General features: G+C 37.5%; 2 protein-coding genes and 1 long non-coding RNA gene across 4 annotated transcripts; all 3 read right to left on the reverse strand.

The window, feature by feature from the left end:
- Positions 1 to 1,538: 1,538 nt before the first annotated feature.
- LOC121048747 (G-type lectin S-receptor-like serine/threonine-protein kinase At1g61370) lies at positions 1,539 to 5,918 on the reverse strand. 2 transcript variants are annotated; one of them, XM_040506302.1, is made up of 8 exons: positions 4,967 to 5,098; positions 4,413 to 4,883; positions 4,199 to 4,306; positions 3,693 to 3,889; positions 3,358 to 3,568; positions 2,705 to 2,942; positions 2,186 to 2,336; positions 1,539 to 2,063 (listed from the first exon to the last, which is right to left on the reverse strand). In XM_040506302.1, exons 1-8 carry the CDS (start codon positions 5,088 to 5,090, stop codon positions 1,761 to 1,763), a joined length of 1,803 nt encoding a protein of 600 aa, XP_040362236.1. In that variant the 5' UTR covers positions 5,091 to 5,098; the 3' UTR covers positions 1,539 to 1,760. The 2 variants fall into 2 exon arrangements, with proteins under 2 accessions (XP_040362236.1, XP_024199737.2); XM_024343969.2 differs by having other exon boundaries at positions 4,413 to 5,918.
- Positions 5,919 to 7,871: 1,953 nt separating this feature from the next.
- Positions 7,872 to 11,985, reverse strand: LOC112202919 (G-type lectin S-receptor-like serine/threonine-protein kinase SD1-29). Its single transcript, XM_040506296.1, is given in 9 exon segments — positions 7,872 to 8,482; positions 8,634 to 8,784; positions 9,067 to 9,304; positions 9,704 to 9,914; positions 9,993 to 10,195; positions 10,375 to 10,482; positions 10,577 to 11,105; positions 11,107 to 11,650; positions 11,652 to 11,985. Coding segments are annotated over 9 exon segments (2,514 nt in total). The 5' UTR covers positions 11,882 to 11,985; the 3' UTR covers positions 7,872 to 8,182.
- Positions 11,986 to 12,671: 686 nt separating this feature from the next.
- On the reverse strand, positions 12,672 to 13,729 carry LOC112166067. Its single transcript, XR_002923110.2, has 3 exons — positions 13,611 to 13,729; positions 13,261 to 13,465; positions 12,672 to 12,755 (listed from the first exon to the last, which is right to left on the reverse strand). It is a non-coding gene; the product is annotated as an uncharacterized LOC112166067 (long non-coding RNA).
- Positions 13,730 to 14,975: the final 1,246 nt, after the last annotated feature.

Here is a 14,975-nt window from a genome sequence, read left to right on the forward strand (position 1 = left end):
GCCTCATTTGGACGCAGCATACAAAGTGCTGCGATATCTCAAGCAAACCCCGGGTCAGGGGATTTTTCTACCTTTTACAAGACCATTGGAATTAAAGGCATATTGCGATGCGGATTGGGCGCATTGCAAGGACACAAGGAGGTTGACAACAGGCTATTGCATCTTTCTTGGAGATGCTCCCATTTCATGGAAGACTAAGAAGCAAACAGTTTCACGTTCGAGTGTGGAAGCCGAGTATCGGTCTATGGCCACCACTTGTTGTGAGATTCCTTGGTTGTTATACCTCTTGAATGATCTGAATGTTAAACAGGTGCAACCGGTCAAGTTGTTTTGTGACAACAAGGCAACCATACACATAGCATCTAATCCCGTGTTTCATGAAAGGACCAAACACATTGAGATCAATTGTCATGTTGTACGAGAGAAGCTGCAAAGGGGATTGGTTCGAACAATGCATGTCAAGACGAATCAGCAACCATCGGATATCTTCACCAAGCCCCTCAGTTCGAATCAGTTCACTGTGTTGCTGCGCAAGTTAGGAGTGATCAACATCTACACTCCTAACTTGAGGGGGAGTATTGAAGGAAAGGATCCTAACTGATTATGTAATTATCTTGTATTGAGTAGATAATCTCTTGTAATCTTCTGTAGTTATTATCTTTGTTTTGCTTACCTAGAATAGCTCCTAGATGTGAGGATATCAGAATAACAGTAGTTGCATATATATGCCTTGTAATCTTGTTTGAGAAATACACAGAAGTATTCAACACCACAATTCTGTTTAGAAACATTCAAAGATTTTATGAAATATGCCACATAGAAGAAGACTGAAGTGAGGTATTTCCCATGCAATATAAGGAGGGCACATACATAACCAATCAGGTTTAGATGTTTCTCATGATAATCAGGGTTTCTGTTCCTCCTGCTGCTAACAATCTCTAACTCCAAAACTGAAGATATCAAATTTCTCAGAAAATATTCCTTCCATGACGTACTCGGGTGACATATAGCCAGTGCATAGACAGAGATAAACAATTGAGGTGTTCGATATTCTTCTAAATAAATTGAAGACACACAATGGCTTTGAAATCAATAGCTTAGTAGAGAAGAAATGATGCTTACAATGTTCCCACAACTCTGCGAGTGTTTGCAAGATCTTGTGTTCCTTGGAAAATTCGTGCCAGCTCAAAGTCGGAAAATTTATTTGTTCGAAAAAGTATGTCCAGTAGTTGCATATATATGCCAGCTCAAGGTCCTTTGATAATGCCCTTGATGATGTGGAACCTTTTATTCCAACTTAGCTGCGCAATTGTGGAAGAAGAAGAAGACAGATGGATGACCTAGCTATAAGAATGCTTTATGAAAAATGGCACTGAGCTCACGAGGCAAAGACTGCTTGTGAGATTACTAGAATTGGTTGTTGGGAACCATGTGATTTTCCAAATCTTGTATAGTTACTATGTCCGTGATGATGTAATTCCACGTATATGGGAGAGATTAACAATTTTTCCGATAAGTATGTTATTTCCAACCAAGGATTTATTCCAATCTCTAATAATTATATAACAAATTAAGTAACAATGTATCCCACGATTGGCCAAGCTATTGTCTACTTTTGTGAAACCTTCAAAAACTGTCCCAAGAGAAAGAAAAAAAAAAAAGGATTGGTTTCTACATCAGAAGGCAAACATTCAATATGTATAATAACAGTTTCGAATGATCAAAAGTCATTGCATTATGATGTACCAATTTTCTATCATCTATCGTCCTTCGATCATTGAAATGGTAGCTTCATTTGCAGAGAAAGCATTTACATACTGTGGTTGGGGATCACAGACTGGGCTTTGGAAAGTAAATATAGGCCGCTTGGGTACTGGACCATCGGTAACACTACTAATTAGCATGAAAACTACATCTGCCATGGTTGGTCTATCTGCAGCATTGTCTTGTACACAAAGAAGCCCAATATGCAGGCATCTCAACAATTCTGAATAGGAATATGAACTAGTCAATGCTTCATCTGCCAAATCCAATCCCCTGCCTTCGCTCCATAAGTGCCATGCCTGAGAAAATTCATATATTGTTTCAAACTGTTATATTGCTGCATTTATCTACATATAAATTGTTGAAGCTCATCAGACAGACAGTACTCATAAAATATTAATACTTAAGCGTGTGTACTTACATAAGGTAGGAATCCTAGCTGTTGTTCGTTGTAATAGAAGCTGGTATTCTTCCTGCCGCTAATAATCTCTAATAATAAGACCCCAAAGCTGTACACATCAGATTTTTCGGAAAATATCCCTCCCATGGCATACTCTGGAGATATGTAGCCACTGCAGGCAATACATACAGTATTAAAATGAAAAATTGCTTCATGGTATCAGTTTTAAGAAAAATATGACAAAGCTAATATATCTAAACTCGATGTAACAGACCTTCGGTTAAGTTTTAACCCACATGAGATTCCATGTTGTAATTAGAAGGACCTACATTCTGATTTACCAACATGCTATCCCACTTCCACTATTCAGAAAAGCTGTTATTACCGGTCCTAGTTTTGTCATTCTACCCTCCAAAACCAATATCTCAGTATCTTAGAAACACTCAACAAAAGGAGTACAAGAATATGAATGGCGCTGCTAAACATTAATAACTTGAGGAGAAACAAAAACTACAAGTACTGGAAAGAAATGATACTCACAGTGTTCCCACAACCTTGCGAGTATTCACTAGATTCTGTGCCCCTTCAACTATGCGTGCTAATCCAAAGTCTGAAATTTTTGGATTCATTTTCTCATCCAATAGGATATTACTGACCTTCAAATCTCTATGTATTACCTTCAAACAGGAATCATGATGAAGATAAAGAAGTCCTCTAGCGACACCCTGAATTATGTTGAAGCGTTTGGCCCAATCAAGCAGTGATCTTTTCGTTGGATCTAATCAGTAACCAATAATGTCATTCACATATCCAATACATTATCCAATGAAAACATTGACTATCACTATCTATCTGGCCTTTAATTACTAGAAAATACTAGCACCGTTGTTCAAACAATACTGAAATAGGGGCAAATTAAAAATCAGTTAGTCTCTATATATTGGTTGAAAGAATTCCATGATTTTATGTACCATGATTATTTAGTTCATATGAATTGATTCATATAATGTTAGCAGACAGTTGTATTGCTAAAATCGAATTTTACTTTATGAATAGAACAAATAATAATGTTGCATCAGCCCAACTTCAGGATATAATTAAGAGCCTATAGTAGAGATTACCAACTATATTGAAAAGATACGAGAGGTAACAGTAAGAAATTGCAGCAATTAGAAATCACTACTGAAACTAACCGAATAGAAAAGTATCCAAGCTTTTGTTTGGCATGAACTCATAAATTAGCAACTTCTCATCCTCTTTAACGCAGCAACCCAAGATTTTAACAAGATTTTTATGTTGGAGTTTGTAGATCAACAGCATCTCATTCTTGAACTCTTCTATGCCTTGCCCAGAGCTACTAGATAACCTTTTTACTGCTATTTCATTCCCATCTTGCAGCTTACCCTAGATGAGGTCCTCAAATTAATCATTGCATTCATGGAATCATGTGGGTATTTTGCAATTGTAGTTATAACTGTTGTACTAATACATTTTCATTAGGGAAAATTTTGTATAAGAAAATAGTTACCTTATAAACTGGGCCAAATCCTCCTTCACCAAGTTTGTTTGTGTTACTGAAAGTGTTTGTAGCAACTAATATGCAATCAAAATCATAGATGAATAGCTCCGACGGATCATGTTCTCTTATATATTCTTGCAGAGGGTCTGTTGAGGTCACAGTTGTACCAGTCGATCCAAAGTACTTCGTTTTTACTTGCCTTTTTCCTGCAAATATAGCCACGAAATTCAGAGTCCAATGAAACAAAGCAGTTACATGTTTGGCTCATCAATCCATCACAGCAAGGTTACCAAGAAATGGATATCTGCTAGACAACTCCTCTGTTTCTAAAACACAAAAAGCCCTCCTTTGATACTCTGTTTCATATCCTCTGTCCTAAATTTCTTGTCCAAACCACCTTACCTAAATACCTTCTTATTATTTTAACAATATCAACCCCTCAAGAAAGTTAGATTAATTGCATCCCTCTATCATTCCCTAATGTAGTAATTGAATCCCTCTACTCATTTGCTTACCCTTTTTGTTCCTTTGCAACCTGTGCCAACCGAACACAATGGAACCCAATATACTGATAAAACAAATAGCTGCAAGGCTGGCAATTAATTTTATCTGCTTTCCTTCGCCTGAAAAGAAAAGAAAAAATTAAACAATCAATGAATTTGGAGTACATAAAACACAAGACAGAGAAAGATACTGCTAATCCAAGAATGCTGCAATAATGTTGTTTACCTAGGTCTGCATGTGCTAGGCGAATGAAAATGTCTGTTCCTCCAAAGGAAAACTCCTGCATATCAATAAGGTCTTTGGACCAGACCAAACACCCTATATTATTAACAAATGCATACGCCAGGCAAGGACAATTATTTAGGCAATACATCTTACAGTCTTCAGATTCCAAAGATGTGATATATTCGTGAAAATCTGGTACCTTCAACCTTACCCTCTTCTGAAAACCATCTCTTCCTCTGGATGAGACAGACTTATTTGTGTTGCTGTCACAGAACAATTTGGTTTGCCTCACACACCCTCCTGTCCAGTTTTGTTTTCTCCATTCCTCATCTGACTTGGGTACAAACTTTTCCAAACACTTGCACATTGGAGATTCAGAAGTTGTACAAACCCCAAAAGGTCCACAAACTCCATATCTGTCGCATGGGCTATCGGGTGCCCCCCAGTTACGATACCAGTTGGAGCCATTTTCTGAAAGCATAAAGTTCAATAATCCTTTGGAAGAGATATCAAGATATGAGATAGTATTGTCAAGCAAAGTATAAGAGAAATACTTTGTCCCCAGTATGGGATCATCGTCAAGCTTAAATCCACTTTGATATTGATGATCCATTTCTGGTAGGCCAATGAACTTTGTTCTATCCCATGGACCACTTCTCCAATAGGGAGTTGATCCATTATTAATCCAGATAAACACTTGTGTTGGCGTCTGTGATTCAAGTCCAACCAAGAACATCCCCGCTGATGGATCATTATCACCTTTCCAGGAAGTCAAGAACTTTCTCTTTCCAGATTTGCTATCAAATCCAACCAACATGCTTGGAAGGATTGTGTCACTAGGATAATCAAAGCTCTGCCATACAACATCTCCCATACTGTTTTTGACAACTAATTCTCCACTTTCTAGCAGAAGGGCAGCTGCTGAAGTACTATTAGATGAAGACACCTGAGTAGTAATATTAGTTGACCAGACAGGATTTTGTTTACCAGCTACAAGCTCCAGATTCCCATTGCTACCGATTCTCAAACTCGACAAGGTGTCTGTAAGAGGCTTTTCTCTGTTGGCCACCCATACAACTTTACGAGGAGATATATTCTTGTGCCATATCCCCACGTACTTACTACCATCGAAGAAGCCCAATTCAAAAAGGTGACCAGGGGAGACAAGAATTTGTCCCGGTGCTAATGGCTGTGAAGAAGTTATGCTATAAACTTCAGCACCATATTGTGATAGAAGCAAACTGAAGATGAATAAGAAAAACAAAAGACCAATACCTATATGCATCCCAATCCCAATCTACTTCCCAGAAAGATCAACTATAGAGTGGTTTAATAGATTAGTGGTGCTATTGAAAACACTAAAGCATCTACACCACACAGAACTGAGCATAGACAAGCTAACTAGAGTTTAGTTTATATGCTTGTTACCCTGCTCTGTTTTGTGCAAAAATGCAAACACTACTACACTAAACTATTCTATTAAGATCATTCTGAAGCTTGTTAATCTCCTTACCAAACCTTCAAATATCTAATTGTTGACAATTTTTTGTCAACAAATAAAGCATATATTAGTGAACTAGAAGACCTTTCGTTCTTTTGATATGGAGAGAGATCTATGAAAGTTCTGCCAATGCTTTCAAAGTCATAGCAGACAACTTTGACATAATCTTAGGCTCCTATTGGAGATCATTTGACTCGGTAACGTAGAGTCCAAGACTCCTATATGTGGTGCACTGGTAATCTACCCCCATCGAGTTGAAACTTTTCTTCTCTACCACAAAAAAAAAAAAAAAAAAAATTCACTTTGCAAAAGAAAAATGAAAAGGCCAGCCATACCGACTTGCACATCCCCATCACTGAAAGTTTATGCATTGCAACTGTGTTGCTGTGAATGTTAAAAATTGCATAATGAACTCTCGGCGCGGAAATGATAAAATTGCATGATTAACTTTCACAGAAATTCGAAGTTAAGTAGAAAATAAATTATTTAAAATCAGATTCAAGCATTCAAAGAAATCATACATAGAGTTTTGAGTAATATGACGTAAACTTACAAACAGCTACCCGCTGTGGAAATTGAGAAGCCACAGAGCAGCAAGATACAACGAAAACAAAATTTCATGCATGAGGTTTCACCATTGCAAGAAACCTTATACATCGAGCAATAGGTCAGAGAGCAGTGTCGCCGTACGATCTTGACACGTATTGCATGATGTACAAAGTTACCGGAGATAGGAGCTCTTTTGTTGCGTTCGGTGGTCTGCAAATTCGAGCCACTAGAGATTTCGCATTGTTCTGGGCCAGTTACAAATCTAGGCCAATACAGTGTTGGGCCATAAATTTGTTACAAAATTCTACACATTTATTTTCTCGTCTTTGATTTTTCTTTTTATTCTTATCCTTCTTTTTTTCCCATGCATTCTATATGCGCAGATCGTTTTATTTTATTCTTTTTGTAAATTCACAAAATTACAGAATGTTTGATGATGATTTCGGTCCTAAACTGAAAAGCTGCAGATGGTGTTGTCAAACCTGCTTTGTAGAATAATATCTACCTATTGATTTAGAATTCTTCAAGTGGCCTTGTAAACCACGGCCATCATAACCTGTCTTTTCGACTCTTTTCCTAATCAAAATCAGATTATCATAACAATAGACCATATCATCTATTCAAATGAAAGTTGGAGGCTGTTGTTAATTCTATCACATTAACTACTAAATGCCCATGATCTTGGACAACCGTTTTTTCTTTTTTTTCTTCTTTTTTTTTTGAGAAGATCTTGCACCACTGTGTTCCTTAACAATGAATTAAAAGAGCAGGATCCTCCAGAGTTAAAAAGAGGTAGCTCATACCACAACGAATTGAACTTGAACTCTTAAGAAGAGATTAGAGAGAAATGGAAAAAACAGCTGAATAAAAAGAGAATGGAACACAGTAGATGCGTGACTAGATGGATAGACTTGAGGAAAAGAATGAGGGCAAGAGTTGAAATAAGACTAGCACATGGAACACAATCAGGATGTAACACCTGATTGAAACCCGAAGGAACCTAGAGAATAAAATCACAATATGCTCTTTAGGACCATTCAAATTACAAGCAAAACTGAAAAATATGCAGTCAAGGACATTGGCTTCACATTGGTGGGGATTGAACTGCAAGCTCTACTCTGCTCTCAATTGAATTGGGTGGTTGGTGCAAATCAAAGGGTGTACTTAACATCTGTGTGCAGCTACTATGGTCGAAGTGTGATTGCCTGAAACTCGATCTGCAACTGTTACTACAGACTAAATTATGACCACACAAGTTACATTTATAATGAGATAAGAGTTTTGTTAATTTGGCATCAAGGACTTCTTCAACATGTTCTTTAGGGTAGTAAAACTCGCTACCTTCAACTTATAATATGCTACTGAATATGCCTATGACAGAAAATCAAAGAAAAAAACAGACCTCTATCTGATACCAAAATGGAACTGTCAAAGTTTGCTTCAGCACATAATGAAAATTTCATTTTCAGCACCAAACTAATTACTATGCTAAGCTAGAGGAAATGTGCATGACCCCTTTTCCTGAGGAGGGCTCTTCCTTGACTAGTTACTACAAAAAAGGCTAATAGTGCCATATGAGAAATCAAGACAGCAGCAATTGATCTCTGTAAATTTTGGTGGACCTAGAATTTTAATCTGGGAAAATGTTAAACAGTTTTGACTATAAAACTAGTTGAATGTACATACACCTTCACTGACTAAGTACACTGAATAATTATGATTACCGTCCTTCAATCACTGTTATGGAAGCTTGATTTGTGGAGGAAGTATTTTCATACTGTGGTTGAGGATGAAACACTGAGTTTTGGATAGTGAATACAGGTTGCTTAGGTTCTGGACCATCTTTGTCACTACTTAGCATCAAAACTACATCAGGCATGGTTGGCCTATCCATGGCATTATCTTGTACACAAAGAAGCCCAATATGAACGCATCTCATTACTTCTGATGAAGAATATGAATCATCCAATACTTTATCTAACAATTCCAATCCCCTGCCTTCATTCCATAACTCCCATGCCTGAAAAGGGAAATATATGTTGGAAATAGTAGTTAAGATCGTGCAGTATTTAGCATTCGTGTGGTTTAACCTTATAAAATAGAAATGTTCACCAAAATAATACAAGCTTCTGCTTATAAATTAGTATTTACTATTTAGACTATGAACTTACATAAGCTAGAAATCCTAGCTGTTGGTCTTGGACACAGAAGCTTGTATTCTTCTTGCTGCTAATTATCTCCAATATCAAGACCCCAAAGCTGTAGACATCAGATTTTTCAGAAAATATCCCGCCCATGGCATACTCCGGAGACATATATCCACTGCACAGGAAGCTCAGTAGTATGAAACTAATAAATTACTTGGTTTTTGACTTGGGAAAAATGCCACAAAAATTTTATATCTAATGCAATGCAAACAATCTGTGGTTAAGTTTGAACCAAAATGAGAGGGGAGTCTGTTAGATTGCACGTCTGAAATAAGTAGAGACTGTACCATGCTAATTAACTATTGACTACCATATCAGTTTGCCTGATATCATGCCATGCATTTGAACTTGATTTATAAAAGAACAAACCTGAGAATAGGAAAGATATGATTCATACCGAGTTCCCACAACCTTCTGAGTATTTTCTAGATTCTGTGTCCCTTGAACTATTCGTGCCAATCCAAAGTCTGAAATTTTTGGGTTCATTTTCTCATCCAGGAGAATGTTGCTAACTTTCAAATCTCTATGAATTATCTTCAAATAGGAATCATGATCGAGGTAAAGAAGCCCTCTTGCAACACCTTGAATAATATTAAATCGGCTATTCCAATCAAGCATTGCTTTTCTGGTTGGATCTAATAAAACAATCAATACAACCATTAGCATGTAATCAGTAATGTAAGTCACAATTCCCATCGACACACTGTTGTGAATGTATGGTAGAGAACTGAATCAAACTGAACAAACATGAGCATCTACGTACATATGCAATTCAATATATTTAGATTAGTTTGTTTGTACTGGAGAATAGATTCCTTGTGTATCGATCAGAAAGTAATTCAATGATAAGAAACTGCAGTACTATTGCAAGAGCCTATACTAGCCAAAGATAAGAAACTGCAGCCCAATGAAGCGCCAATAATATTAACCGAATAGCAGTACTATTGCAAGAGACTAGCAGAACTATATTGCAAGAGCATATATTGCCAGAGATAGGAAACTGCAGCCCAATATAAAGCGCTGATAATACTAACCAAATAGAAAAGTATCCAAGCTTTTGTTTGGCATGAACTCCAAAATCAGTAACTTCTCCTCTTCTTGAATGCAGCAACCCATGATTCTAACTAGATTTTTGTGTTGAAGATTGGATATCAACAACATCTCATTCTTGAACTCTTCAATGCCTTGTCCGGAGCTACTAGATAGTCTTTTTACAGCAATTTCCTTCCCTTCTGGTAGCATACCCTACATGAGGTCCAAACTTAATCATATCATTCATGCCTGCTGCTATATCATCATTTAACGGAAAAAAAAGAAATTTACCTTATAGACTGGACCAAAGCCTCCTTGCCCCAGTTTGTTTGTCATGCTGAAATTGTTTGTAGCAATTAATATGGTATCAAAATCATACAACAATAGCTCTGAAAGATCATGCTTTCCCATGTATTCTCGAAGAACATTTCTTGAAGTCTGCATTGTATCAGTCGGTTCTAAGTGCTGTGGTGTAAATATGACATGTCCTAACTCTGAAATTAATCATCAAACACTGAGTCAGAGCAAAACATCAAACAAGTTGTAGATAGAGCAACCAGTACCATCCAGTAATGCATGGAAGTTATTAACATCAGAGAAAGTGAGGTAATGTGCTAACGCTGCAAATATGCCCCCCCCCCCCCCCCCCCCCCAACAAATAACATTCTCTTACCCTTGTGCTTAGTTCGCAACCTGTGCCAAATGAACACTATGGCAACCAAAGTAATGGCAGAACAAATAGCCGTAAGGCTGGCAATTAATTTTATCGGCTTTCCTTTACCTGAAAATGGAGTTTAGATTACAAAAAACAAGCATGAGACAGAAAAGAAAAGATACTGCTACTCAGAGTTGTGCAAGAAATAATATATCATTACCTAGTTCTGAATGTGCGAGGCGAATATAAAGATCAACTCCACCAGAGGAAAACTCCTGTACATCAAGAAGGTCTTTGGACCAGACCAAACAACCTATGTTATTAACAAATGCATAAGCCAGGCAAGAACAATTCTTTAGGCACCGTATCTTGCAGTCGTCAGCTGAGTTTTCATCATCCAAAGATGTAACAACAAATTCATGAGAATCTGGTACTTTCAACCTCACCATCTTCCAAAACCCATCATTGCTGGTGTTAGTCTCACAAAACAAATTGGTTCGCCTTACACACCCTCCTGTCCAGTTTCCTTTGCTCCATTCCTCATTTGACTTTGGCATAAACCCTTTCAAACACTTGCAGATTGTAGATTCAGAAGCCTTGCAAACACCAAAAGGTCCACATGTTCCATAGTAGTCACATGGATTACTTGGTGCCTCCCAGTTAAGAGACCAATTGCCACTATCTGAAAGCATAAGGTTTGATATCCCTTCTGAGGAAATGGCTAAATATGAGACACCATGCACTGTCAAACAAATTATAAGAGAAATACTTTGTTCCCTGTATCACATTATCATCTAGACTAAATCCACTCTGATATCGATCATCCATATCCGGTATCCCAATGAACTTTGATTTATCCCATGGTCCAGTTCTCCAATGAGGAGTTGATCCATTAATCCAAACAATCACTTGTGATGGCGTCTCGGGGGTAAGTCCAACCAAATATTTCCCAATCGATGGATCACTCTCACTTTTCCAGCAAGTCAAGAAGTCCCTCTTTCCCGATTTACTATTGAATCCAAGCAGCTGGCTCGGTAGGATTGTGTCAGTAGGGTAATCGAAACTCTCCCATAATCCAGCTCCCTTATCATCCTGAACAACAAAGTTTCCACTGTCTAAAAGAACTGCATTTGAGCTATTAGATGACCCTGAAATATTAATATTAGTTGACCACACAGAACTCAGTTTTCCATCGACAAGCTCTAGATTCCCATTGCTGCCAATTCTCAAACTAGCCAAGGTGTCTGCAACTGCAAGAGGCTTTCCTCTATTGGCCACCCATACAACTTTATGGAGTTATATTCTTGTGCCATAACCCCACATACTGATAATCAGAATCATTAGGAGTGAAGAAGCCCAGTTCGAAAATATGACCAGGGGAAACAAGAGCTTGCCCCTGTGATAATGGTTGCGAAGCATTTAAGCTATAAACTTCAGCACAATCCTGCAACGAAAGCAAACTCAATATGAACAACAAGAACAATGACAACTTCAAAACACTGAACCTTTTGATCCCAACAGCCATTTCCAAACAAATATGTGTTCCTTACAACCAATGAAAGCCAAAGCATGTATTAGGATAAATTTCAGTCACAAACTTTGTCAACTAATATCCAATGCCATATAATAGTAACTCATTCTGCAAAATACAATGATTGCTTTCAAAGTATTGCGCAGTATACTTTGAAATATGTTGACACGTGTTTTACCAAAGACAAAATGAGAAGCCGCCATATGGCGGCTTTGCCCCCCAATCCACATCAGAGCTCGAGTGGATTGCAGCTATTACTGGTGAACAGAACCAATTGATAAGATAAAAAATGACAATTCTGACTCTAAACAGGACCAGTTGATCACTAGTAAACAAGAATGCATGGGACATACCAGAAAACAATTATGGGCAAAGGCTTCAATCTTTAAAAGGGTCAAGCAGCCATTGCTGGCTATTCTTCCCTCATTTTGGTTTTTAAAGAGCAAAGCTGGTGGGCTTCAGAATGTCTTTTAGTGTAAGGTGCAGTGAGCATTAGTCTGGGTGTATTAAGAATTAGCCGCTAAAAAATTGGCGGAAAGAGGGAAGGACAGGCGAGCTGGCATAGGCCCACAGCTAGGGTGTGTTGGTGGCAAACGTGAGGCCCAATAGTTAGAATGTCGTTTAGTGTTGGGTGTACTGAGCATGAGATTGGGTGTGCAGTGACTTGTCCGCTAAATAATTTGGCAGGAAGAGGCAGCACTCCATTTTGAAACGAATGTCTAAAGTTTAAATGTTTGGGCCCCTCTTTGCATATCTAAACAGATTGAAAACATTTGAGTAAATATCAAGGTCGATCTTTGCAATTTATTGGATGATTGTGATGCAACAATTTCCAGTCGCTTATCGTCCTCCAATCACGGTATGGTGGCTGCATCATTAGGAGCAAATATTTTCACACTGTGGCCAAGGATGAAAAACCAAGTTTTTTAATATTGGCCGATTAGTTTGAAAAAGGACACTTCAGAATGTTAAAATAAGCAAAGCACATATAGGCTACTGAATATGCTTTTTGGCAGAAAAAAAAACAGTGAAAAATAAGACTTCTGAATACCAAAACAGAAGTGTTACGCGTTTGCTTCTAGAAGAACATTTCATTCTAAGCTCCAAGGTACAGATTAAGCTAAGCGCGAGAAAATGCACATGACCTTTTATTAGAGCTGCAATTATTCTCAGGAACTATAAAGAGACCTAGAGATTTAATCTGGGCAATGTTGATCAGTTCTGGTCAATATAACTTACTGATTAGAATCACCAGATACATTGAATAATTATTATTACCGTCCTTCAATTACTGTTATTGTAGCTTCACTTATGGAGAAAGTATTTTCATACAGTGGTTGAGGATGAAAAACCGAGTTTTGGAGAGTAAATACCGGCTGCGTAGGTTGTGGAATATCTGTGTCAGTACCTAGCATCAAAACTATATCCGGCATGGTTGGCCTATCTGCGGCATTGTCTTGTACACAAAGAAGCCCAATATGAACACATCTCATTACGTCTGATGAAGAATATGAATCAGCCAATTCTTCATCTACCAATTCCAAGCCCCTGCCTTCATTCCACAACTGCCATATATGCCTGAAAGAGTTCATATATATTGCAAACACTTGTTAACACCATTTAGTCCGTACTGTGTTTAGCTTCACAATATAAAAATTCACCAAAAGTAAGAGACTGCTCATGAATTCTCAACTTCACGTTAATATTTAGACTATGAACTTACAAAGGCAAGAAAGCCTAGCTGTTGCTCAGGGATACAGAAGCTTGTATTCTTCTTGCTGCTAATTATCTCCAATACCAGGACCCCGAAACTGTAGACATCAGATTTTCAGGAAAATATCCACCACCCCCCCCCCTCCCCCCCCCCAATGGCATACTCTGGGAACATATAGCCACTGCACTAAAAGTCATTATTAGTCTATAACAGATAACATTGCTACTTGGTAAAGAAAAAGTCACAAAACATTACATATCTAATGCCCTGCAAATAATCTGTAGTTAATTAAGTTTAACTCAAACGGGATGTCAGACTAATGTGGCTGAATTTAGAACTTTAGTTGTGAATTAAAGAACATGTCCAAGAATAGCAAAGAAATGGCTCATACCGTGTTCCCTTCTAGATTCTGCGTCCCTTGAACCATTCGTGCCAATCCAAAATCTGAAATTTTTGGATTCATTTTCTCGTCCAAGAGAATGTTGCTGACTTTCAGATCTCTATGTATCACCTTCAAATAAGAATCATGGTGGAGATAAAGAAGCCCTCTAGCAACACCTTGAATAATATTGAACCGTCTGGCCCAATCAAGCACTGCTCTTCTCGATTCATCTAACCAAAAAATCAATACAGCTATTAGAATGTAATCAGTAATGTCCTTAACAATTCTAGTGAACATCAGATTTTAGGTAGAGGTTAAAATTAGATAGAACAAGTGAAAATTGCAAGGAATTACAGACATAATTGTTATTGTTTAGTAGAGATCTCAATCTATATATATTCCTACAGGCATTGTAACATATACAATTCATCTTTTAAATAGTCAAAAGCATTAAATTTGCAGGGCCGAATATCTATATTAATTTATTTGTGTAGTCATATAAAAAGAGTAGATTGCTTGTATTGATCAAAAAGTATTTCAAGGATTATTGATCATGCTGGTAATTAAGTCCACCTGGATTAATTTATAGTTTAATGTTAGTGGGCATGAAATTATGAAATATAATCATGCTTTGGTTGAATTCTTATCGATGCTTTTCCCTTTTGTAAGAAATGGTATCTTTTACTTTAGTGAGAGACTGAGAGTCTCTTTCAAGGTCCTAATTTTCCACACAGTGAGCTCAGATATGACCAATAATATGAATGAACAAGATTAATAAAGATAAGAAACTGCAACCAAACATAAAGCGATAGTAAAACTAACCAAATAGCTAGAAAAGTATCCAAGCTTTTGTTTGGCATGAACTCATAAATCAGTAACTTCTCCTCCTCTTTGATGCAGCAACCCATGATCCGAACAAGATTTTTGTGTTGAAGATTAGAGATCAACAACATCTCATTCTTGAACTCTTCAATGCCTTGTCCCGAGTTGCT

Source organism: Rosa chinensis, chromosome 5 (assembly GCF_002994745.2).
Source record: "Rosa chinensis cultivar Old Blush chromosome 5, RchiOBHm-V2, whole genome shotgun sequence".
Taxonomy (NCBI): domain Eukaryota; kingdom Viridiplantae; phylum Streptophyta; class Magnoliopsida; order Rosales; family Rosaceae; genus Rosa; species Rosa chinensis.